The 27242-nt window shown below is 48.6% G+C and overlaps 1 protein-coding gene across 1 annotated transcript in view; it reads right to left on the bottom strand.

The window, feature by feature from the left end:
• The window catches only part of CNNM2 (cyclin and CBS domain divalent metal cation transport mediator 2), a 2211754-nt gene that overhangs the window by 1396716 nt on the left and 787796 nt on the right, over positions 1-27242 (bottom strand). The window contains exon 2 of the mRNA XM_069611693.1: positions 10938-11081. Within this exon, the coding sequence (XP_069467794.1) occupies positions 10938-11081 (144 nt within the window). The remainder of the gene's footprint in view (positions 1-10937; positions 11082-27242) is intronic.

The raw sequence follows: 27242 nt of genomic DNA, 5'->3' as shown, positions 1-27242 counted from the left end.
ACTGCTCCTGCCGGGTCCAGGTGCTGTGGACCGAGAGATCGTCCAGTGTGGCTCCCCAGCCCTCGAGGGAGGAGTCTGTGGTGATGGTGGCCTGCAGAGGATTTGGTCAGAAAGGCTTGCCCCTCCATAGGTTGCAATCCCTGGACCACCAAGTAGGGTCCGCGTGGCGGGATGGAGGAACGTTGATCATCTCGGATTGTGAGCCCCGCTCCTGATCCCATAAGGCCCGCGAAGTGCAGCTGAATCGTTCTCATCCTTAGTCTGGTGTGCGGCACGGCGACCAGAACTGCCGCTAGTAGACCCAGGAGATGTTGGAACCACCACGCCGAGGTCACTTCCCTGTTGAGGAAGTGGGCGGGGGCCCTCTTGAATGCCGAGATCTTGTCTTCTGAGGAGAACGCCTTCTCGTAGCACGTGTACCAAATGAGGCCCAGGAAAGTCAGAGTCTGAGTGGGGAGCAGCTGTGACTTCTTGAGGTTGAGAGAGAAGTTCAGGACGTGCAGTGTGTTCATAAGGGCCTGGGACGAGCAGTGAACGTCCTCCGTCGATGTAGCCCTGACGAGCCAGTCATCAAGATATGGGTAGATGTGGTGGCCCTGTGCTCCAAGGAGGGCTGCTACTGCGTTCATGAGCCTGGTGAAGACCCTGGGGGCCGAGATGAGGCCAAACGGAAGGACCTTGTATTGGAAGTGGTAGCCCATAATTCTGAACAGGAGGAAAGAACGATGGGGCTGCCAAATTGGGACGTGTAAGTACGCATCCTTCAGGTCCAGCGAGCACATCCAATCTCCCTTGTCCAGTGTCTCCGCTATAAAAGCTGCCGTAACCATCTTGAATTTTTGCAGGGGTAAGGAGAGGTTTAGGGTGGAGAGGTCCAGCACAACTCTCAGGCCTGCCTGGTTCTTCTGAATGGCGAAAATCCTGGAGTAGAAGCCAAAGCATCGCTGGGACGCTGGAACTTCCCCCACTGCCTGGCTCTCTACGAGCGACCAGATCTCCGCCAAAAGAGTTGCTGTCCGAACCTGTGGGAGTAGAGGGGAGGAGGGAGGAGAGGCTGGAATGGGTAGGTGGTACCCCGTGGATACTACGGAGAGGATCCAGGAGTCAGCGAAATTCTGGCACCAGAAATGTGCATGGAGAGCAAGCCTGCCCTCCACCCGAAGGGGCGTGTCATGCCTTTTTTCACTCGGAGGCTGAGGAGGGGGACTGGAAGAAGCCCTTACTCCCCCGCACCCCCTTTTGTTGTTTGCGCCGGTTCTGAGACGGTGACCGGTCCGGCTGCCTGTATCTGCGTTCCTGGAAGCCGCGGAATGCTCCATATGTACAACCCCTCTCTGAGCGCTGCTGAGATTGGGTGTAAGATTTGGGAGTGGCCTTCATAAGAATGGACAAGGACTTTGCCGTTTGCGGGCTGTTGTTCTGGTCCAGCTCTTCGTCCGTGGAGGAGTGGAAGAGGTCCACCCCTCAAAGGGCAGATCTAGGATGTTCTCCTGGATGTCCGGGTTAAATTTCGTAGCCTGGAGCCAGGCTGTGCGCCTCATGTCCATGGCAATACAGATGGCACGGCCTGAGGTATCGGTATGAGCCACTGTGGATTCCATGAGGTAATGCGCCACCAGCTTGGCCTCGGCTAGCCCTGCCTTAATGCATGATTGGAATTGGGATGGGAGTTCCGGGAGGAAGTCCGCAATTTCCCGCCATAACCGTTGGTTAGCGGCAGCCAGCATGGCATCTGCGTTGGCCTCACGCAGGTGCAAGGAGTCGTTGGAGTAGATCTTCTTGCCGTAGGCCTCCAAGATCTTCTCCTCATTGCCTAGCAGTGCCGCAGAGGAGGAGGCTGAGGACGACTGAGGCTTGGAGTATAGTGATGCCGCTGCGATCAACGAGGAGTGTGGCTGAGGATGGGTCGGGAGCAAGAGTGTGTCCCTCCTCCATCTGCCTGTACTTGGCGTCCAGGCATCGGTTGACCGGCTGGATTGAGTGGGGCTTGAGCCAATTCTTCTTGGCCAGGGAGACTACATCGGTTTGCAGTGGATTCCCCATGTTTGGCAGCAGGGTGTCTCGTGAGGACTTCAGCCAGCTGTTCTACCTCGGGTTGGGGGAGGCTAAGGTACTCCGCCAGGCGAGCAAGAAGTTTGTGGAAGGCCCTGGCTGAGGATGGCGTGTCCGGATCCTCATCCTCGTCCATATCCTGCGGGTCTGGAGGATCTAGTGGAGGAGGACTAGATGGCACCAGTGGCAGGGGTACAGAGACCGCAGCCAGAGGCTGAGGAGGCGGCAGAGGTTGCAGAGTTGGCTGTGGAGCTGGAGGAGGCAGCTGCACCAGGGCCTGGGGGCCTGATGGAGGAGTCTGTGGTGCTGTTAGCATGGCGGGGAGGACTTCCCTGACTGAGTCCTTGATGATGGCCCCCATCTGCGGAGATCTCATAAGGCCGAGGAATTTGTCGAAGAGGACCTCCTCACTGGCCAGAGAGGTGGTAGGGGGTACTGACAGGGTAGTGGGGGACTGCTGAAGCCGCTGCGTACCCAGTCCGTATGGACGCATGGGAAAGTTGCCCTGCGCGTAAGAAGGGTAGACTGTAGGCCACGTACCTGGTTGCGACCAGTCCCACCTTGACACTCGTTCTTCGCCGAATTCGTGAAATGGCGTTGAACGGGTGTTCCTGTTTGGTGCGGCAGCCATTTTGTCCAGCTGCCTGCCAGGTGCCTGCGTCGTGATGTCCAGCCCACTGGGTCTGGCCTGGTCCAAGACTGTCACGTGTGGATCACTAGGCCTACCCTGATCCTCGGGTCTGTGCCCGGTAGGTGTGCTACCTCGACCCGGGGGTCGGTAGATCTACGTTTAGGGCCTCTCCGGACCTATTGCCGGTATTAGGGCTTAGCCCCTCTGACATATTGCCGGTGTTAGGGTGTTGCCCCTCGGCCATTGCACCGGTAAAAGGGCTGAGCCCCTCGGGAGAAAGCCCGGTACAAGAACCCTCCGGCCCCTCGACACTGCGACTGGGAGGATCCGAGGACCCGAGGGCCGGTAGCCGAATCAGCCTCGGTGCACATGCCGGTAGAAGGACCTGGCCGGTCCCTCCCGCGCGCGAGAGAGAGAGTCCCTGGGAAGGAGTCTGCATTGCGGGGTGCGCTGGAAAATATCGGGCCTACTTTGGACGATGCTTCACGAAGTTCCTAAGATCCTCTGGAGGAGACTTCTGGAAGAGCTCCTTCGACCTGGCTAGTCTGCTCTTCAGCACCTTCGAAGACAGCGAGTCACACGCCGAACATGATTGCCAACCGTGGTCTGGGCCAAGGCAACATAGGCATAAGGCTCTGAAGTTGGGAAGAGCCCGTTGCAGGATGGACAGCTGCTGAACTCTGTAGAAGTCGACATGCGCCGGGGAGGAGCTTGACGCCGGAGGACTGAGTACCTGAATTATATAAAGACAAAAAAGAAAGACAAAGAGAAGAAGTATCCACGCATGGAATTACATGGCCAAAGCCAAACCCAGAGCGCTGGTGAATTCGGCCCGTTCCCGTCGGCGCAGAAAAGGGGACTGAGGTGTGGCGCCGAAGGGCGGAGTCAGGGCAGTGCATGCTCCCTGGGCCGCACCCCTCTAAATTTAAAGGGAAAGAAGGTTTTTCTGGTGAAAAAGGTTCTGTCTGGACGCCCATACAGTATGGAGGAAAGGGGACGGGATGTAAGAGTATGTTTGTTAAAATGCCAATAAAGATGGTGTTAAAAAAAAGGGGACTTTCGGGGATTCCAAGATGGCCGCCGACTAACAGACATCGCGGCTCCCGACCTCCCGGCTCTGCGAGGAACCTTTCGGCGCCAGAAGCGGGTTTCCAGCAGCATCCAGCCCTACCCGGCAATTTGATCCTGTGGGGCGGCGATCGGCGGGCCCCATTTGCCCTGGAACCGGCAGGGAGTTCGCTGCAGAGGGATTCGGCGGGCCCGCGCCGCACTGGGGAAACACCCGAGGTACGATAGCCGGCAGGCACTGGTTTCAGGAGGACTTCACCCCCGGACACCTTGCCAGGTACTGGCCCCCCTGTGTGACGGACCCCCCATGCCACTAGCGGCGGTGCCTTGTCTGCGGCGTATGTCATCAGCCGGAGCTCTGCGGGGGGAGCGGCTTGACGGATAATCTCCTGCTGGGCGGTCTGAGGAGGTTTGGGGGCCCTGTGCTGCTGCTCTCCCGCCAGCCCTTGCCTCGGCCTGATTTAGTGCGGCGCCCACGGCACCCCCCACCCCCTCCCGGTGCAGCCCCCAGTGTTCATCTCCATCGTACGGAGGTCGTGGGGTGTGTGGCCTGATCAGCATCAGTGGATCTGTTTTGAGCCGGCGCCCGTGGCTGGTGGAGGTGGGCAATTCCCACAGGTCACCCGTGTGACATCGGCTGAGCGGGGACACTCACTCTTGGGGCCATCCTCTACGGGAGCCATAGAAGCACCGCTGGGAGCCTGTCTCTGTTCCCCCATATCTTTGCTGGAGTATATGGACAGGTCTCACACTCACCTTCTTGGAGGTTTTGAATTCGATTCCTGGGCTTAACGATCCGGACTTCACCTGGGTCCCGGCACCTAACGTGGCCCTTGCCAGGACTTTGGGAACTGTGTTCACCTGGCCACGGTTGCCCCCTTATCACCTCGGAGGAGGCAGGTGGGGGAGGAGGCACTCATCGAGCTGTCCTGAGGCTGTTATCTCTTTCTCACGGTTCAGAGGCTCTGCCCCCCCTCTGCTTAACGTTACAAGAGCGATCGGGTGTTTGGCTGCCCTAGGCTCCTGACCCGTGATCCAACATGTCTAAGAACAGAGCGAAAGATTCACCCCAGGCCCTTAAGACGGCTAAGAGGACACAAGATGGCTCCCTGACTAAAATCTGGGCCAAGGACTCTGATCCAGTGGGGGATCACCGTGTGGACGATTGGGCGAATGAGCAGGGATCAGACCCTACGCAAGAACAGCAAGAGAGACCACTCACCTCCTCAGCTTTACAGTTATTCCTAAAAATAACGGCTGCCTCTCGGAAGCAGATGGACACATTGAGGGAAGACCTAGCCGAAGGAATAAGGGAAAATCAAGCGGGACATTAACAAGGTGGAAGAAAGGGTGGACACCAACGAGAGGGCTTCCAAGAGTTGACAGAGGACGCAAGGAAAACAGAATCTTCTGGAAACCCTGGCACAGGCCACCCGGAACCTGGAGCTACAGGCCGAAGAGCTGGAGAACCGCTCGAGAAGAATAAATATCCGTGTCAAGGCGTTACCAGAGTCTGTTCAGTCTCAGGACCTCGCCCGGGTCCTTAAGATGATTGGGACCGCCGCGGAAGGAGCACACAAGCAGGCCTCGGGATGTTTTAGTGGCATTTCATAGCTATGCAGCAAAAGAAAAGATACTGGAGATGGTGAGAAAGGCAGGCCGCATATCCTAAAATGGCTCTGAGATTGCGCTTTACCAAGATCTATCGCAGACGACCCTGCATAAGAGGAGGCGGATGGGCCCGGTCCTGAGACACTTGCGAGAGAAACAAATCAAATATCGGTGGACCCACCCATTCGGCTTAACCTTCCTCTGGCAGAGAAGGCAGCACAAGATTGAGACTTGTGACCAAGGCCTGGAGCTGCTGGGAATCAGGGAGCTTCCGCCAATACTCCCTACGGGACACCCCCTCAACCAAGATAGGCACAAGCTTTGGGAGTGGTCTACAGCCAAATCAAAGAGATCTAGGAAAGACTCCATGCGGAAACTAAACCGCTGCGCCCAGGGAAGGAGCCGCTCAATGAGTCAGAATGAGTCATCAGAAGATTCACCGAACAATGTCTCCCAGCAGCCTTAGAGCTGGGGTAGCGGGGCCGGGGAGGGCCCTTGCTAACTGAAGATATGGCGCCGATATAGGGTTTGGAAAGCATTCATAATAATTACTGCAGAGAAGGGATGGGGAGGGTTCCTTGGGATGGGATGGGGAAATCCCGCGTTGTTTAGACCTGGGCAGTTTATAGGGTTTGGCTCTCATACACGTGAAACGAGGGGGGCAAATTGCCAGCTGAGCCCACCCAGGGGGACTTTGGGAAAGTTGAAGGGGGGGGTGGTTGGGGAGGATTTTTGGGGAGGGTGCAGATTTCCAGGGGGGAAGAAGGAGCGGAGATCCCTAGAGGTGAATGGTACAGCTCAGTCGTCATCATGGAAGCTTAGGTCAACTGAATATCAGGCAGACCGGGCTACGGGGTTCTTTTTTGCATTCATTCTTAATGTCAGCCTAATTTAAGATATTATCTTTGAACATAAATGGCCTTAATCAAAAGGAAAAAAGTGGAGGTGTATATCCGGAAAGAAAAACCACACAGTCACTCTACAAGAAACTCGCATACAAACTCGAGGCATAGGGTCAAGTTCTGGGGTTACACTAGACTATTCCATGCCACGCAACACGTCAAAAAGGGGGGAGTGGTACTAGCAGTGCGGGATGGGTTGGATTTGGAGGTCAAGGCTACTCAGACGGATGATCAGGGAAGGTTTCTGGCGGTGGTGTTGGAGGGCGGAGCAGAGTATTACACGGTAGCGACCATATATGCACCCAACATGGGCCAAGATGCCTTTGTTCAGAAGGCCCTGACCCGGCTAGGCAAATTTGCGAAAGGACGCATCCTTCTATCAGGGGATTTTAATCATGCCTGGGACCCGGTCAAGGATAGAAGCAGGGCAGTGTGGGGACCGCAGTGGGGACCCTCCGGAGACCTGAAGAAGAAAATGCATGACCTGGCACTGGTGGATGCCTGGAGGGAGACTCAGGGGTCCGAGATAGGATTCATGTTTTATTTGCATGCGCACAAGACTCATTCGCGCATCGACTATATATGGGTGTCCTCCTCACTACTGGGGAACGCTGACAAGATCACACTGGGACCCATTGCAATTTCGGACCACGCCCCTATTGCCCTGACGCTAACCAGACCTCGGGGGGCGCCTGGGTTTTGGAAATGGCATTACCCGTCCCAACTTTTTAAGGACCCTATCTTGACCAAAGAAATTGATCAGGAGCTTGAGGACTTTGAGGGGAATAACCCTATAGGAGATACATCTCAACAAATCTGGTGGGACGCTTTAAAGGCCACGATAAGAGGCAAAATCATTGCAGTAAAGGCGAGAAGGGAAAGGGAACTAAGGCTAGAGGAAGATCAGCTAAGCAAAAAGCTTAAGGAGGCGACGGCACAAATGGCTGTGAAAAATACACCGGCACTAGCACGGGTGGTCCGTACGATGAGGGGCCAGCTGACTCTCCTACAGACCAGGGCGGCAGAACGGAACCTTCTCCGCTTACGTCAAAAGTACTGCATCAAAGCAAATATATCAGATCATCTCCTAGCTAGGCTGCTGAGAAAGGAAGAGGGGGACAAAACTATCCTGAGAATTAGGGCGGAGGGAGGCACCCTGCATACTGGCAACCCGGAGATATTAAGGGAAATCCACTGATACTATTCAACTCTTTACTCCTCAAATAACTCAGACCCGTATGAATAAAAGCTATATTTAGATAAACTGACTCTTAAGTCTCTGTCAAAGGGGGAGCAGAAGCAATTGGAGGGTGATATAACCACAGACGAGGTTAGGAAGGCTATCTCGTCCCTCTCCCTAAATAAAGCGCCTGGTCCAGACGGCTATGTGGCCAAATTTTATAAATGCCATAAGGAATTCCTGGTCACCCACCTTGCCAAATTATTTAATCACATTGGCTCCTCAGGGGTCCTACCAGGATCTATGGACGAAGCAAAGGTCATTTTTATAGGTAAGAAGGGTAAGGATGCAGAGGAGTGTGGCTCCTATCGTCCAATAGCGCTTATAAATGTGGACGCGAAAATACATACGAATTAGGCATAATGGCGTCCAGACTAGACGGCAGATAATGTTAGGAGAGAGGCCCACCTACTCGTGAAATCTCAGCTGAAGGGGATCCCCGCCTTCATCTTAGCGGTCGATGCAGAAAAGGCTTTTGATCGAGTGGAATGGGGGTTCCTTTTCGCTACTATGGCTAAAATGGGGTTCGGCCCAAAATACTTGGCTCGGGTGGGGGCTAGCTACCGGTCCCCAACCCTCCGGCTAGCTATCAATGGCCAAATATCAATCCCTGTGAGAGTGGAGAGAGGCACAAAACAGGGCTGCCCTCTTTCGCCACTGCTTTATGCACTTCATCTTGAGCCATTTCTGGAGGCCATTAGAATGGCCGAGACCATAAAAGGTATTCCATTTGGGGGGCGGGTCCATAAAGTGGCCGCTTTCGCAGATGACATGCTTCTTACACTGACACACCCTGAGATATCTCTGCCAGCAACATGCGAGGAATTGGATAGCTTTGGCCGTGTGGCTGGCCTGAAGGTGAATGCTAATAAATCGGAGATTCTTAGTCTCAATCTGCAAGCGTCTTCTGAACAATACGTCAAAGGGGCGTATACCTTCAGGTGAGCAAAAGCGAACATCAAGTATCTGGGGGTCCTGCTCACCAAGACCATAGGTGAACTATACCGGGCAAATTATCCCCCTCTTCTGGACAAGCTTAAATCGAAAATTGGTTGATTGGGGTCCTCTATGTATCTCATGGCTGGGGAGGATCAACGTCCTTAAAATGATTGCATTACCAAAACTCCTATATCACTTTATGGCCCTCCCTGTAGAAGTTCCACGCCCCTTCTTCAAAGCCTTGCAGAAAGTTACTACCCGCTTAATCTGGAACTTTAAGCGCCCCAGAGTGGCGGCAGCCCCTTTGAGAACGCCGGTCTCGCGGGGCGGCATGGGAGAGCCTGACTTCCGGGCCTACTATTTAGCAGCTCAAGTAAGAGTTCTCAGGGACTGGCAGAGGGGAGATCGGGATAAACCATGGAGGTCTATGGATAGGGCGGTAGTAGCGGAACATTTGGAGTGAGTGTTGTAGAAACCGAAGTCGGACAGGTCTTCCCAAATGTATATAAGTCAAATTACGTGAAATACAGGTGCGGCGTGGGATACGGCATCCTCTCGGGTGCAACTTACGTCCTTGCCCTCTCCCTTCACCCCCTTTTTCAAAAACCCACAATTCACCCCAGGCTGTGAAACGGCAACCTTTGATGATTGGTTCCTGGGGGGTTGTCGGAAGGTCCGGGATATGTATACGGGGTGAAAGGTTAAAGAGTTTGAACAATGCAAATTAGATTTCGGCCTGGAGGCACAGATACGGGTATATCCAGCTGAGGCACTGGCTATCCCACCCTACTATGAAGCAGGCAGGCTCGCGGGCCCTAACACCATTTGAAAAATATTTAGACCCACATGCAGGGGACAAGGGCCTGGTGGCAGCAATATACCAGTATATTAAGGCAGGGGAACCACCGCCCACCCGAACATATATCGAGAATCGGGAGAGAGATACCGGTTCCGCTATTGACGAGAAGGGATGGCAATACTTGTGGGCCCAGATTCCAAAGTTGACTAGGTCCCTTCAGATCAGAGAGGCCTGGTTAAAGCTAATGTTTCAGTGGCATCTCACTCCATTTAAACTGAAAAATATGTTTCCCCGGACCTCTCAGGCTTGCTGGAGGGACTGTGGGGGTATGGGTACATGGGCTCACATATGGTGGGAATGTCCGAAACTAAACATGTTTTGGGGTCACATTCAGCACGCCATAGAGAAGGTCCTCGGATCCAGGGGCGGTGGAAATAGGGGGCTCAATATGTTAGGCCTGAACCGGACTCTGCAGGATATTCCCTCCAAAGCTGACCGCAAGCTCTATGTCATAATGATGATGGCTGCAGCTATGGTATTGGCGAGACGATGGAGAAAGAAGGATCCCCCGCAAGAACACGAGTGGGTAGTGAAACTCTGGTCAGTGATCACCTTGGAATGGCTTTCTTACTCCATCCAGGGCTAACACATGCAATTTGTAAACGATTGGGCTTCCCTCCTAGCATACTTAAAGGAGGGGCGTGTAGAGCTTGGTGCCCTAAGGCGATGACACTACTAGGAATTATTGCTCCCCAGGAGGAGTCTGAACTATGATAAGGGAGAAAGGCAGAGATGTTAAGGGGTAAAGCTTGTAAAGGTTCCATAAACTGTAGCCCAATGGTTGCCTTATGGACATTCACCTCGGAGAGGAAAAGACAGCAGTGAAATCCTGGAATCTGGGGGACGGGGGGTGGGAGGGGTCTTGTTGAGTTTCTATTGGTTGTTTAACTGTAAATTGTCAATAAAAACAAGTTGGAAAAACAAAATGGGGGGGTCTTGCCTAGCACACACACAGTCATTTGACACTTTTCGGCTTGGAGGAAATGATTACTGCTGCACTCTCTCTCCATTAGCCCCCTTCTAACTTCCAGTGAATACAGAAAGAGGGTGGAGAGAGCCCAGCCGTCAAGAGAGGAGTGCACAGTACGCTATGATTTCAATGAACAGGTAATTTATATAGCAGGCTATGCTACATAAGTGCCAATTTAAGTAGCAAACCTACAGAATTGCATAGCAAATTGCTATGCAACACTGCTTATTTTATTCCGTGCTACCTTCCTCGCAGTGATCAATTCTGGACTATTGGTCTATATAGAAATCAGAGATAGAGAAGGGGTAAAATGCCCATTGCGGAAGGAAATATCTTCAATTGTTTTTGTCAGATGTATAAATATCAGCAATGAGTTCCACCAATTTTCAATCAGCTGTCCAGAACATGTGCAAATGAATAGCAGTACATATTATAAAACATACATAATGACTGCTGTAATCTGCTACAATGGAAGACCATGAAAATTATCTTTGAACTGTTTATGTATTTTGTTTCTCTTTACGATTTGAAAGGTCTCTTCCTCAAAAAAGCACAACACATTTGATAGGTTATAAAAAATTGAATTGACTGTACATATAATAACATCTCAACATATAACAGTGTTACCTATACCGTTCAATGCAAAGTAATGCAATGCTACTCACTATATAAATCTGTTTCATCCAGAATCTCTGATTTGATGATTTCTTCTATCACATCTTCTAGAGTGACAATTCCCAGAACTTCATAAAATGGGTCCCCTTCACCCTCATTGTTCACCCTCTGCACAATAGCCAAGTGGGATTTACCTGTCGAATAAAAAGAAAGCAAATAATTCCAGAGAACAGTACATATTCCAGAATAAAGGATTTTCACACGGTTTCTGTTGAATATGGTCTATTTAAGGCATCAAAATGTATCCCTATCCCACAAAAAAAAGATTTTGGTTTCAATGCACAAAACTAATGTCTTAGTGTGACAATGCAAAATACTACTGATAAATATTGTAATACTACCTCTTTGTAGCAGAAAGATAATCAATTTCATTGATCGAAGTTGAGGAACTATTGTTTACCTGTAACTTTTGTTCTCCAACAAGGACATCTTCTCTGGATTCATAAACTGTGAAAATGTTCCACACCATCAAGCGGGTCGGAAGCATTTTTGGCATACATTTTCTTTAAATAAACTTCAGAACCCCAAGTAAGATATTGGACACTGGCCTATTGCAGTTTTTCTAGTGCCGATTTGAATTCAAATAATGCACAGCTACGTCTGGGTGAATAGATGATGTGGTGAAGTGCTCATCTCTGACACGGGGCAAGCCTGCACTTGGAAAGTTGGATACCAGCAGGAGTGACAGTGACTCAACCGTTTATCCTCCCATGGTCAACAAGAACACTGTTAAAAATGGCAACAATGTCTCGGGAGGATAGCTCAGCGGCAAAATGCTCGCCTTGGAAGCAAGACCACACGGAGCAACACAGGTTCGATCCCTGTGTCCGCGCTTAGAAACCTCTGGGTATTGAGCGCGTTATAAATAACCTATCATATAACAATAGCTAATATTACAGCCTTTAGAAGTATGAGAAATATGGCGTGAAGCTCAAAATAAAACAAGATGTTAATATGAGGCAGCCATCAATCTCTTTTCACGTTAGGCATCAGTAGAGCATCACCAACATCTTCAGTTGGTGCAGAGGCTATATCAATTGTAAGCATGGTGAAAATATGCTTGCTGGCTAAATCGTGTGACTAGTACTCAACCTTTTCTTAACCAGCTGGGGATTCTCTGCAGAGTTAGAGCATGCAACTATACTGGAGCACTATCATTTACATTTCTTAGGGAGTGAGAAATAAATGAGGATAGCCACCCAACAAAAGATTTGGGAGATACTCAACTTCTGTTAAACATTAAACAGCGATGTTCATATGTTCATAAAGGATATGGATATAGCACCAAGTGGTTGCCTTGCAATGCCAGAAACAAAGTCAAATTGAAAACTGAAACCTAAAATGTAAAGTACTTAGAGGTGAAAATCTAATAGAAAATGTCGGGGGCTTAAATTCAAGATAGGTTTGCCAATATCCATATATCCCAGTAGTACAAAAACGGCAGACTTGTGATAGCCTATCCATTATGCTCACAAAGAGGGAAGATGTAGTAGTTAAAAATAAAGCATGCAGGATGGCAGATGGATGTAACTATGTATTATAGCCAACTTTAAGAAAACCAGTTAAAAAAAATATATGTACTTCATACTCCTATCTTACTCTCTCAACGAAAACGTCAGATGAATAATGGCAGAGTGCATAGAGAGTGCAGTTGGCAGCAGGAACCAAGTGGAGGCTCACCTGTTTACTTGCCGGGCTCTGTGAACAGGACACAGCAACCAGCATTCAAAGCTGCTTTCTGAGCATGTAGCGCTCGCGGAGTGCAGTTGGGGCATGGTTGGGAGCAGAGAATTCTGTCTGCAATAAAGCTTATTCCCTGGTTGCTGTCTGTTGTTCTGAAGGTCTCAGGCCAATAGGGGCTTAAATAGGTACTGCCTCTTGACTGAGTAGATGTTGATATTACTTGGGAAAGATATTGACTTTCTTCCTTTCTTTTCTGCTCACTGGCACTTGACTCGTCACTCAAAGTGGCATTTGTTTTTCTCTGCTCATTGGTTCATTACCAAATAATTGATTAGCATACATTAAATATGAAAGGGTGTTCAGCAGTACACGTTGCATAGAAACGAGGCCACAAACACTGTCTCAGTTGGATGTGGGTGTCAAGTCAAGAAGTGTCTCAGAAACTGCTCAGTCGAAAATAACCTACTTCCACAAAAGGAACCCCAACTTTACAGTCAAGTAGAAATTGTTGATGTCATGAATATTGAGGATGCAAATGAGGATATCCTGTTGAGTGATGGTACAATAGGTGCCTAACAAGATTAGTTCTTTTTTAAACTCTTAATTACTGGTTTTTCAACAAATTATCAAAACATTACACAAACCAATACACAGGCTTTAGAATATCATCAATTAACCAGGTTACTGACCGTAGTGACCACCTTACTCCTAGTCCATAGTCGCAGGACCGGAGCACTTTGTAAAAAGCATAAAACCTTTCAAAAATTCCTTCCTCTTTTTACGCGGGGTACCGCACATGGCCGTAGCCCCGCCCTTCTTAGCTCCACCCAGCGCATCGGCCATCAGTCCTTTTCTATCGCCAGGTCAGAGACCTTTAAGCAATAATAGAGGAACCTTATTAGTGGGGACGGCGGGCGGGCATATGGAGGAAAGGGGACTATGGACTAGGAGTAAGGTGGTCACTACGGTGAGTAACCTGGTTGTACTCCTACGTCCCGTCCCCTTTCCCTTTCATCCATACTTATGGGAGATTCCCAAGCACTCCTCACAGGAACTACGGGTGGAGGAAAACCCCCTTACTGAAAAAGGTTTTTCAGCACAGCCTGGCCAAACTGAGCATCGGATCTGGAGCTCAAATCCAAGCAGTAATGTTTACAAAAAGCCGATGGAGAGGCCCAAGTAGCCGCTTTCACAATGGTCTCCCAGGGGACATACTTTTGAAAGGCAACAGCAGCTGCCTTGCCCCGTACCAGATGTGCATGAATCCCTTTAGGAGGCTGTAGACCGTGAATAGTGCAAGACTGTAATACAGGCAGCAATCCATCTGGAGATAGTCGCTTTGGAGGCCTTGCTTGCCTTGCGGGTTACCAAAGGTCACCAAAAGTTGAGAAGAACTCCTAAGTTCAGAAGTTCTGTCCAGATAGAACTTAAGAGCTCTTCTAACATCTAGCCAATGCAAAACCCTCTCAGCTTCCGAAGCCGGGTTTGGAAAGAAGACAGGCAGCAAGATTGACTGATTTAGATGGAAATCAGAAACCTCTTTGGTAAGAAAGAAGGACAACCTTATCCTTGTGGAAAACCAAGAAGGGATGCTCCACCGACAAAGCTTGGAGCTCACTCACACGCCTTGCCGAGGTAACGGCCACCAAGAAAGCCACCTTCCATGAAAGGTGCTTAAGATCTTCCGTAGCCATTGGTTCGAAAGGCTTATGGCACAAGGCCGTAAGAACCACGTTCAGATCCCACATCGGATTTGGTTTGCGTAGAGGAGTGAAAAGACGCATTAGACCCGCAAAGTGCCGTTTAATCACTGGATTTGACAGTGAGAAAGAGGACTGGTCCGTGGATAGGTAGGCGGCCACACCCGAAAGATAAGTCCTGCCTGACAGAACATGAATTCCCAACTCTGCTAGATGAGAGATGAAGGACAGCACTGCGTCAATCGTAGGCTCCCTGGGGTCCAACTTTTTGGCTAAGCACCAGTGACAGAACCAAAGGCACTTACTCTTATACTGAGACCTCGTCGAAGGCTTCCTGGCTGCCTGAATAATACGCATGTTGTCAGCAGACAGGTTGAGATGTTCTAAAGATCTGAAGTCAGGCACCATGCCGCCAAGCTGAACGATTGTGGGGATGGGTGCCACAGCTGCCGATCTCTCTGGTGAAGCAGATTGGGAACTAGCGGAAGCCTGATCAGTGCACACACTGACAGATGTTGAAGGTCTGAAAACCAGAACTTGGCCGGCTACAACAGCGCTATGAGCAGAAGAGAACAGTTCACTGTGTTCTTCAGCTTGCAAATCGTCCGATGAATCAGAGGCAGAGGCGGAAAAGCGTAGGCCCTCATGTTGTGCCATGGAATCTCGAGAGCAACTCCCAGAGAGGAGGCTCCCAGACCATTTCTGGAGGCATACAGAGGCAGTTTCTTATTTGCAGATGTTGCGAACCACTTTGTTGGCAATGACTGGCCTGAACGCCTGGAGTGCCAGGTAGATCGCTAGAAGCTCCAGACTTATATGAACAAACTTGTCTTGGGGTGACCAGAGGTCGGAGACCTGAAGAAGACCTGAAGAAGATCCAAAGTCGCACCCCACCCCAGAAGGGAGGAATCCGTCGTGATCGTCACCATCGGAGCGGGGTCTTGGAAACCCGCACCCACAGACAGGTTGCTGAGAGACGACCAACACACCAGGTCCACTCTCATGGAAGCCGGAACCGATATTATCTTGGAGTCCGGATCCACAGCCTGACGCCAAGAACTCCAAATAGCCATCTGCGTCCGCCTCATCTCGAGCCAAGCAAGGGGAAGAGCCAATACGCAGGAGTCCATGAGGCCCAGAAGCCTCTGGAACCACCAGGCCGACATGCTCTCCGACTGCGCAAACATCTGACACGTAGCCAAAAGATCCGCCATTCTGTCCCCGGTCAGGTAAACTCTGCAGTCGATCGTGTTCCAACGAAAACCCAGCAAAGTCAGGTCCTGAGAAAGCATCATGGAAGATTTCTGCCAGTTCACCGACAGCCCAAGGTGAAACAGGAGCTGGAGGAGAGACTGAAGATTGCTCGAGACTTTCAGCGGACAAGGACTGCACAGCAGCCAATCGTCCAAATACTGATACACATGGATACCATGTAGCCGAAGATAAGCTGCGATAACCGACATCTTCGTAAAGACACGCAGTGCCGAGCTGAGGCCAAAAGGGAGCACTCGGAACTGGAAGTGCTCCTCCCCCACGGAAAACCGTAGTTATCTCTGATGCGGATTCCAAACCAGGATATGCATATACGCATCCTGGAGGTCCACCACGCTGAGCCAATCGCCCTTCTGTAAAGAGGACTTGATTTGACAGGGCGTGATAATCTTGAATTTCTCTTGGGATAGAGAGAGATTGAACTGGGAAAGGTCTAGGATGGTGCGCAGGCCAGCGTGGTTGGGTTTGGGCACCGTAAACAGCCAGGAATAGAAACCCTCCCCTTGCTCCCCTAGAGGAACGGTTCCAGCGCCTTGAGATCCAGTAACTTCTGAATCTCGGCTCTGAGGGAGGGCGACTCCGACTGCTGGAAGGGAGGATTGATGGGTGTGGTAGGGGGAAGGGGTAAGCAGAAGCCCGCCCGAGCGACTGACAAGACCCACCGGTCTTCGGTGATTGTCTGCCCCGCCTCCCAATTAGACGCAATGCGTCCTCCAACAGGGTCTCGTGCGAGCGCTGAAAACCCTCATTTTGCTGGTGTGCCGGTGGCAGCAACACCTGAACCTGAGGATGAGGCTGAGAAGCGGGAGGAAAAACGACTCTGTTGCTGCCTTCGGCGGGAATTTCCCAAAAGGGGTGTCAACCCTGCGGGATTTCCGATCTAAAAAACCCCTGAAACCAGAGGAAGGCCGAGGGTTTGACAATGATCTCTGTGTCCTTGTTAGGGAGAATTCTCTCTTTAGGCAAAATTGCCTAACCTAGTGAGTCCCCCAGCAGCTTTGCTGGATTTCTGGAGTTTGTGTTTTTTCTCTTGCCAAGAGTGAGACTCTTTCTCCCACTCTTGGACATGATTTATGGTGTTCCTTTGACTGTTTATGTGTTTTATGGGCAATGGGTTCCTTTACTCCATAGGGTCTCATGTGTTTTTACTATGTGTGTTACACAGCACCCTCCGTGCAGTGACACAGGGGTGTCATAGTGACACCCCACCATAGACTCCATACCCTGGGACTGACTACTGTCTCCCAGGGCATGTAAAGTCCCAAATTATTAACAGAAACCAGTACAGACCATCATATTGTGGACGTACTGGTCGGGGCAATTCGATTGCCCCGGGGTCTGTTAGTCGAGGGGGCACGTCTCCGTCCCCCCTGATCGAGTTTTGACTGGTGGCAGTGGATACTACTTTTTATATTCGACCGCGAATATATCCCTATGGGATTTTCCCATTGTTCGAGGCTACCAACTTTAATTATTTAATTCTCATAGCCTCGAACATACCGCCGGTTTATTTATTTAATATTAATTCGCCGGTTGGTATTTTTTGCCAGGACTCGATTCTAAAATTGCGTTTGTGTTCTCTTCTGTGACTCCAACCCAAGTCGAGCCCTTTGTTCCACTTTTTTGGCGGGCTTCTCCACAGAAGCCTCCAAAAGTCGTGCCACTCTGTCTGGGTACCACAGGTAGTGTGGGAGGGGGTTTAGGCACCCTGGACTAAGTTACCTTGGTAACTCAAGTCGCACTCTTGTGTGATTGGCCCAGGCTCACCACTTAGCATGTTTGATTGACAGCTAGGCTGAGTGAATGGGGGTGTGCTGCATAAAAGCAGGGCTTTGGGGACTGGAACTTCAGAAGTCGCCACACGACCTAAGAATCCGACGAGGGAGAAGCTGAGCCGACCTACCACGACGACACCACCGGTGGAGCCCTGCGGAACCGACTCACCACTTCCCGACGACAGACAAGATCTCCCGGCTGGAGAGGCTTCTTCCCCTGACTGGTGGGCACAACCAGTTTACCTTCTTTTCTTCGCATCCCAACACGTCTTGTGGTCGAATTGCCCGTGCCAAGCACCTCGGCAACCGGATATCCACTTACCACTGGACCGCAAATAAAAGGACCGCTCCTTTTACCTGAGAACTCTGCAGCTGGTTTCTTCCCTGGCAGTGCAACGGACTCCTGTATTACTCCCCGACGAGATCCTCTCTTCCCACGGACGAAGCACCGACTTGCATCCGCTGCCAGGAACAACTGCCCCCGCTGGAGTATTCTCACCACTTTAAGGTACCGTGTCTGCCAGGCCTCCCTTTCTAAAGTTGCTACAATGTAATAATAATCCCTTAACCTTCTGGACTGGGCTGGCAGCCTTGACCATCTAACTGGTCCCTTTCATTTGGTCCAACACTTTCTGAACCGTTTCAAGACTTTTGTGCACTTCAACCGTGTGACCTTGGACACATTTCGTTCTGATCCTCTTAAAGTGGATCCGGCCTCGGTTTTACTTTGCCTCCCTCTCTTGTTGTGTTCTTGTGAAAGTGTTGGGATCTGTTTCAAATTATATTCTGCTTTTCCCTCCCTTTTTTAAAAACAAATTATTAGAGTGCCATCTGCGTTAAGCGCTCACCGCTGTCTGAAAATAAGTGGGGCTTTACTTAAGACTTGTCTAATATTCTTTTAAGGGAGTGTATATCTTTTAGTGACCGTGTTTTTGAACTGCTTAACATTAGTGCCTGTGTGTTTTACTAGATGTGGTTTTAAATAAATACTTATATCTCTTTTACACCAAGCTCTGGTCAGTGTTTACTTGTTCTACTGTGTTATTTTGACCTATTGTGAATACTCTGTATACTGCCTAACTCTTCTTGAGGGAAGTCTGACTGCTCCGCCACAGCTACCAAGTGAATCTGTGTGGTACAGACTGCTACCAAGTGGGTTTACTGCCAAACACCTGTAGTCTTAAATCTTTTGCAGTGGTCCCAGAGGGAACTGCACAGGTTTCTGCCTACCAGTCCTGAAAGGGGGTTTCACCAGGACAGACAAGGACTTGGTGGTCTGAGTGCTGGCCTTAGTTTTGGTCAGCTCCACGTCTGTTCTAGAATGAAAGATCTACTTGCCATTGAAAGGCAGGTCCAAAACCTTATCCTGCACCTCCTTTGAGAACTTGATGGCGTGCAGCCAAGCCTGATGAGAGGTATCGACACCAAGCATAAGGCCCCGGGACGAGGTGTCAATGTGATGTGCCACAGTCTTCAGCAGTTCCTGTGCCAAGACCCTGGTAGTTGTAAGGGATGTATCCAAAATGGCTGCCGTGGTCTTGGTGGGAACGGCCGCCATTTCGTCGGCACCGGAGAACTGCGACACGTGTGGAAGTGGAGCAGGGGTCCCCACAGGTGGGTCAGGGTTCTTCATTTTAGCCTTAACACAAGGAACCTCGGTCGAGCCGGTACACTGTGGCCTAGAATGTTTCTGTGACATAGTAACAGCCAAACTAGCCTTCAAAGGAAGGACCTCAGCACTGCCGGTAACGGAGGGATTACGGTCCGAAAACTCACTCCGTGCCCCCTCAACAGATCTGGGGTCTCCGCAAGAGCGGGAACGATGAGTAACACACACCACCAACAAGACCTTAACAGGCCTCTCAGAACTGTTGGTCACCTTAGTCTCTAAATGACGGGCCCCAGACCAGAGTCCGGTAAAAGCCTCCTCACGAGGGGCCTAGAACTTCAGTTCGGTGTCAACAACCTCAACTGAGGTCTCAGGGCGTACCCCAGTGATTTCACGGGAAGCTCCAGCCAAGGAGCTCTCGAAGCAAGCACCGGTACCCGATGCCTCAGTAGAACTGGGCCCACAAATAGCCCCCACAGGAGGGGCCTTGGAATGTAATCTGGTGTCAATAGGCCCCTTACGGAAAACCTCTGAGAAATCTCCGGTACAATTCTTAGGCCTGGAAGGCACATCTGGGCTAGCCCCGGTAATAGAGCTCTTGATTCTCCTCCCGGACCAGGAAGACTCTGGGAAGGAGTCCCCCGGCCGGGGTGCCCTAAAAACTAACTCACTAACTAAAGAACTCACCGGGCGTTTCCTTTTCTCGTCGATAAAAGTTTGAAAATGCGCCAGGGGAGTACGTTGAAACACCTCCTCCCACCGCTCCAAACGACGTTGAAGCGCCTGGACCGAAAGGGAGTCGCAATAAAAGCACGAGTCCTACCGGTGGTCCGGACCCAAACACTTTAAACAAAGAGGATGGGGATCCGCCCTAGCGAAGCGTCGCTGACAGTAAGAACAATTTGGAAAGTCTAGCTGAAACGGCATAGACGGACTACCACGCGACCGCTAAGCCAGAGCAAGCGAGGAGGAACTGGAAGGAAAAAAAATCCCGAAGATGCAAGTGCGTCCAGTCCAGAGCGAGCAGAGAAAAGGACTGATGGGCGATGCGCTAGGCGGAGCTAAGAATGGCGCGGTTACGGCCGCGTGCGGTACCCTGCATAAAAAGAGAGGAAGGACACATTTTTGAAAAATGTGATGCTTTTTACAAAGTGCTCCGGTCCCGTCCCATAGGACGGAGGAATGTCCCATAAGTATGGAGGAAAGGGGACGGGACATAGGAGTATCTAGTATTTTATAACAAAGTCAAATAGTATATCCAACATACCCAAACAAATCACCCAACAACCAGAGTGTAACCATAAGCATGACACAACACCACACTAAACATAAGACAAAAATATAACAGGAGGAAAGACAGAACAGATATACACCCTCACCCTAGACACTCCCCCCCCCATACAATATTTTTACATTTCACACCCAACACTCCAATCTATTATCACCCATAGAGTTCATTAAAAGCTCCCCAATATTCCTCATACATCGCCTCATTATTCTGTCTAAAAAAATTACTTTTTTCATATTTTTAAAGAATCTGCACATCCATGAGCCATCCTTCAACAAGTGACTTTTTTCTTAACAAGATGACTTCTGAGAGTCTTTCCAAGACACCTACCCAACAACTACTTGTATCATTCTGGACGATCAGATTTTAGCATTGAATGTGCTCGCCACAAATTTAAAGGGCCTCTCCCTGTCTTGTCATACCTCCGGCTAATTCCTTAGAAGGAAGAGGTGGCGATACAGCCTCTACTCACGCAAATACAAGAATTTGAGAAGGCCTATCTGGGGATTTTATTTATTTTCTATTTTATTGATTGTGTTATGGTTTAAAAAAAGTAAACCTTTCACAATGACAATAAATGAAGAAATGAAGGAAAAAAGAACCCCCCCCCCAAAAAATCAATACAATACAAATAATTAAAATTAGTTGCAATCACCAAACAGGTATTAAGAATTGCAAACCTAGTTAAAACATTATTTACCCTCACATTGAACAGGCCCAAGACAAGTCAAGTAATGTCCCTCAGTTACCATCATCAGACAAATGAGTCGATATTTCGATAAGGATTCTGCATAGAGCCAGCGTTCTAGAAACATTTTCACCCCACATTAAACAGGCACAAAAGAAGTCAGCTGAACAGAAGAGACCTTGCGTACTGCATTTTTGAAATCGAAGTTCTAATTTTCATGAAAAAAGAACAATCCAAAACCAAATGTTTAAGGGATTCTAAGACAGACTGCTGTTAACAGAATCTGCAGTTTAATTGTCAACCTATGTATTCTGGTTGTCCTGCCAGTCGTTGCAATGCAGAAAATTGGTTCAAACTAAAGTGCCGGTAGACATTGACCAAAGATGTGACCAATTTGACTGCCCACTTGACCTTGAGCGCACCACATAGAGAGGGTAAGTGATCTTTTCATGAAGTGGGTCTTGACACTGATCCTGGCCCTCTTTGTTCGCAGAAAATGCTAAAATCTGCAAATGACTCTCTAATTGCAACTACCCCACAGATAGAAATCACTGGATTTGGACACCTTCTTCTGTTGCTTCCCTGTGTACCGGATCCTGGCCTGCTATTGGACTGCCGACTTCTCCTGGTTCCCTTTCCTAGAACTGGGTTTCACCCAGTGATCACCCTTTACCGCATGGACTGCCTTCCTCCGGAGCTCCTCCAGAATATCACCGCTGACCATCTCTTCTGCCCGGCCCCGTCTCAAGACTACCCATTACTCAAATCCGATACTTCCAGCTAGAAATCGAGTGACTCAAATCCTGGAAAACAAAAACAAAAGGACAAGAGCCATTTCTGCAAGCACAAGTGAAGACTCCAGCGCAGATACCGAGGAAGAACTATCTCAGCCTCCAAAAAAAGGAAGAGGGAGGAGACCATCTACTAAATGGGGGCGTAACTTTGTGGAAAAAGGCCTGATATGGGCCTTAAGGAGGATCAAATAGCCCAACTGCGAACAGCAATAGGATCAATGGTCTCCATTTCATTACCTCCAAACTTTAAGCTATACGAAAATCTCAAGGACACCTAAAAAGTCCAAGCAGCTCACCTGGCGCTAATGCATTCGAAACTTGGATCAATCGAGTCCCACATTGAAGCGACAAGAGAGAAAAAGGAGACGGAAGGAATAATCTTCACGATGCTTATCGATTTAATTGAAGAAGCGAGAGGAGATAAAAGGGCATTCCTGGAAAGTTTCAAAGCAACAGTCAACTTAATGAATCCAAATGGATGCAGAAGTTACAAATGTGAGTCTACCAACGCTGGATGCAGAACGCACTGTATGGCTCATTCTGAACCTTACCCTGCTCCTGAGTGGTCCAAGCCAAGTAAGTCCACTGATCACCCCACTGAGATGGGGGGACTGTGTGTTAATAGAATCTACTCCCAAAACACAAGCCGGAGCCAGAACACAACTTAGAAAGTTCTGAACTTGAGAATAACAGACACTCCAATCCAACCACCTCAGGAACATATCCTGCTTGCCCAACCAGGACAAAGCATGATAAAGAGAAGGAAAGCCAAGAACCTCAATTAAAAGAATCAACGCAAGACACTCCCCATTTTTCAATTTTTGGCAATGATACTGCTAATCAGCAAACACTCCAATTTTGAAACAAACGAAAGGAGGCTCAGCACGGAATTTTATAAGAAATTTAAGAACGGTCTGCACGATCCCTGCCTCAAACTCCACCTGGAATATCGAAGACCAAGTGTTCCTTGTACAAACGGCAGATCCACAGTGTGCAACATGACCAAATTTGAACGGCTTCAAATCTCAGAGAGAAGCTGATAGTGATTTGGAGGGAGATGATCAAGCCCTGTAGCAACTTTCAACTTATGAGGATTATGAGTCGGATGACCAGGTGTTGGAACATGGACATGGCTCAAACCCGACTCCGATCCCCAAGAGTCTGCCAACTCCGTACCAAGTTCAAAACACGGCAAACAGATTAGCTTTCTGTTTGAAACCCTGGAAGATAAAAGGAGAAGAATAATGACAAAACAAACAATTCTAGTAAAGCGTGAATCCATAATGGACTCATTAATAGTACACTCACGTAAGGATCGAGATCTTTTGGCTCCTAAGGCTCATTCTAAGCCGAAATGATCAGAAACCCGGATTCTTTAATCATCTAAAAATCAGATGAAGTGGCAAAAACAACATTTTACACTGGAAGACAGAAAGGTTATATTGGAACAGGCCCTCAAAGAGAAAGATGTCCTGATCTTAAACCGTGCGAACATTATGACTCTACTTCACCACATGCATCAATTACGAGTAATCGACTCCAAAGATATGACAATCGGAGCTTTCCCAAATGAATTGCTAAACGACCGGTGTCTACCTTGATGCCAACCTCACCATGACCAAGCACATCAACGCCCTCTCTTCCTCTACATCCTACACCGCAAAACTTATTGCTCTCAGTCGCCAATTCTTGACACCCACCAATTGTATCACGCTGGCAAGAGCTTTAATCTTATCCAGGCTCGACTACTGCAACGTACTCTACCTGGGTACCTCAAAAGCCAATCTAAACAAACTACAGCTTATCCAAAATAAAGCCCTTCGGGCGGCCCTTGGAATAAGGAAGTCAGATCATATCTCAAATATTAGAAGAAACCATCACTGGCTCCCCATCAAAGCCAGGGTCACATTCAAAGCTCTGTGCGTCACATTCAAATGCATCCACTCATGTGTCCCCATCTACCTCAACCACGCCATCACCAGAAAAGTATCTAAGAGGCCCCTCAGATCTAACAGTCAATTACTCCTAGCTATCCCCCGCTACAAGACAACCAAGGCAGGAGGCAGTAGTTTCCAATACCTCGCACCCACATATTGGAACACTCTTCCCCTCCCCATCAAAAATGAGCAAACATTCTCAGGTTTCAAGAAATCCCTGAAAACGTGGCTATTCAACCAAGACTAAAAAATCCCCCTCCATGCTTCAGGAAATATCATTGTACTGAAACCCTGCTTTTAATGTTTTCGTGTTTGATTATTTTGTATTCACATGCACTGCGCCCGATTGGCAAAGTCCAAGAAATGTTTTAACCAAGCTGTCTGTAACATCGCCGTGGTACCCAAGGGTTTGGGCGAGTAATAAATGCAATAAATAAATAAATAAAAATAAATAGACCGAGTGTCTACATATGACATCTTCAGCCCCGATTGGCGTAATGATGAACTCAGTTAAGGAATTAAGAACATTGGGTTTTGACCTTACAGAAAGTACGAAACCCACACCTGAGTGTTATATTGAGCAAGGAATCAAGACCAAAACAGGACAATTCAAGCAAGAGGTTCATAACAACAGAGCCTCTACGGAGTCACCTATACCAGAGAGATACTCCCCCGTAGTTCTAAAGAGGCCTGAAGCCATGAAAAGAACTGTAAATCATTCAGATGAAGATTATAGCCGAGAAAGAAACAACTTGTCGTCATCTTCAACAACTAGCCTGGACAAACATCTCTCATGGTATTGGCTGCCCAGTGCCCTGGCAATGCTGACAAAAGCCTAGAGGTTGAAATGGATCAGACCAGGAGTACTACAAATTGGATTATGCAATACAAGAGGCTTTAGCCATCTGTTTGAAGATCAGTCTACACTTCTAGCCAATCTAGACATTATTTGCCTTCAGGAGTCGTGGCTCCGAGAATCCCCCTTAACGGATGGCTATTCAGCCTATTTAAATGTGGCAATAAAGGGGACGAGAGGTAGGCCTAGCTCTGGTCTCCTGACATTGGTCAAAAACAGTTTGGTTGGTAAAGTCTTTTGCGTCATCCACCCTAATCCATACATCCAGGTAACACTATTCAAACCTTTGGATGAAAATAGGAAAGAGTATTGTTCCCTAGCAATTTTCAACTTGTACTGGAACCCGACAGCAAAGGGTTCCAACGGTTTTGTCGATTGTATCATGAAGTAGATAGATTAGATCCACGCTGAATTGGCGGGTGTATGGATTATAATTTGCTGAGATTTAAATATCGAATGTCTCCGCCCAACTTCAACTGATAGGGGAAGAATGGTTAAACCGAATCAGAAAAAATCTGCTAGATGCTTATCCTGGATGGAAGAAACAGCCCTTAAAGATCTATGTCTGGTTAATGGTCAAGTGAAGGGTGACCGATGGCGGTGACCACCTGGCACTCTAGCTTTTTTGTCAGAGCCTATTCCAAGGAATTAAGAAGAGAGGTAAAATCCCAGTTTCCTGGAAAAAAGCAGTGGTAATCGACATTTATAAAAAAGGGGATAGAGGGAACCCCAGAAATTACCAACCAATAGCCCTGCTGGATGTCCTGGGCAAGGTCTTTGCTGGTATCCTCCTCAAGCGCCCAAAAGAATGGCCGTCGTCATCAAAATCATACGACCCAATGCAAACAGGCTCCGTCAGTAATGTAGGCTGCGATACAAACTTGTTTTTAATAAACTTGCTGAAGACGAAGACCAAAAAGGAGAAGGGAAACCTCTATCTTGCAAGCATCGGCATGGAAGCAGCCTTTGATTGCAAAGATAGGGAACGACTATGGTCTAAAATGGCTTCTATGGGATGTCCCACTGATTTAATAGCTGCCATTAAGGCCCTTTACTCAGGTACCATAATGTAAATCAGGCTGGACCAGGACGGGAATCTTACAAGAGAAATAAAAACAAGAGGGCTGAAACAGGGGTGCCCTCTTGCATCTATCCTCTACAACGTATTCATCCAAGACATGAAAGCGTTTCTAGATCCACCTAGATCCTGCCCACCTAGAATAAATGGAACATCGTTCAGCTGGCTCTTATTCACCGACGATTTGATCCTTCTGGATAAGACACCTATTGGCGTACAGAAAAAGCTTGATGCCTTACAGAAGTATGTAGACCAAAATGGTATGAAAATCAACATGGGAAAAACTGAAATCTTAGCAATGGAAAACACGAGATCAAGAAATAAAAGGTTCATCTGGGAACTGGGATCTAATAAAATAAGAACTGACTCAGAAAGCTTGCCGGGAAGCCATCAGGCCCCAGAGCTTTATTCACCAGCAAGGATAGAATCGTTGTGCATAGGTTTTCCTGTGTTATCTCCCCTTCCATCATCTCCCTCTCCCCTGGCGTAACTGTCACCAATGGACACTTGCGCAGATAAGCTTCCTGATGTTCCCCCTTTGGGGAGTCAGTGGAGTACAGGGTTGCATAAAAGTCAGCGAAGGTCTGCACAATGCCCTCCATCGCAGAGCTAAGGATCCCATGCCCTGTTCGGATTTGGAGGATTTCCCCTTGAGGCTTCCTTTTTTTCTGACCTGCCTTGCAAGCAGATCGGCTGCTTTGTTCACCTTTATGTAGCAAGGCTGTCACATGTACAAAGGGAATTTTTCGGCTCGTTTAGTCTGGAGTAGGTCCAACTGTTCTTGGATGCCTCTAAACTCGTTTCTAAGGGCCGCTCCTTGCCCGTTACCATCCTTGCTATCACCCCTTGTAACTGCGCCTCTAACTCTGCTTGAAGGGCTTTCTTTGTGATAAATTCACACCTCATGGTTGCTTTAAAGGCACCCCACACTATGTGCTCTTGCACTTCCAGGGACCAGTCTTGTTTAAAGTATTCCCAAATCCTGTCCCGCATTTCCTCCCATATCACTGGATCCTTCAGCAGGTGATACGGAAATTTCCATTGCCAGAACCCATATTCGTCCCTTTCCTGCTGTACTGTGATCATGAATGGAGCGTGATCTGATATGGCCATGGCTCCTTTACCACCTTCCTAACCTGACCTATCAGAGTACTTGACACCCAGATAACGGCCGATGCACGTGTGAGTAAAAGGTGAACCCATTGACTGCGTTATGAATCTCCCACTACCAGAGCAAGGGGGCATTTGTGCTTTTATTTTTATTTTTTAAATGTTTTATTGGTTTCATAATCAGAAAGAAAAGCAATAGTTGTTAATAAAAATAAAGAAACCTTTAACATTATATCCATCAAATTCATCCTAAAAAAACGTTCCGTCATAACACAATTACAATATTAAAATCCCCATGAAATCGTAACAGCATTCACTTCCAAAGGTGCAACTCCTCATTATCTATATCCCCTTCAATTTACCCATTCCAAAGTTATTATTCATCTCAATCTTTAGTCATGGCTCCAACATCAGCCATTTTCTTATTTTGATTCAGCAGACAGTACAAATTTCAACATTTTCATGGCGGCAATTACTAGCCTAGTTTGATCCCCGATTAACACCC

Source organism: Ambystoma mexicanum, chromosome 8 (genome assembly GCF_040938575.1).
Source record: "Ambystoma mexicanum isolate Mex_15411 chromosome 8, UKY_AmexF1_1, whole genome shotgun sequence".
In the NCBI taxonomy this organism is placed as follows: domain Eukaryota; kingdom Metazoa; phylum Chordata; class Amphibia; order Caudata; family Ambystomatidae; genus Ambystoma; species Ambystoma mexicanum.
This window is presented reverse-complemented; position numbering and strand designations above follow the sequence as displayed.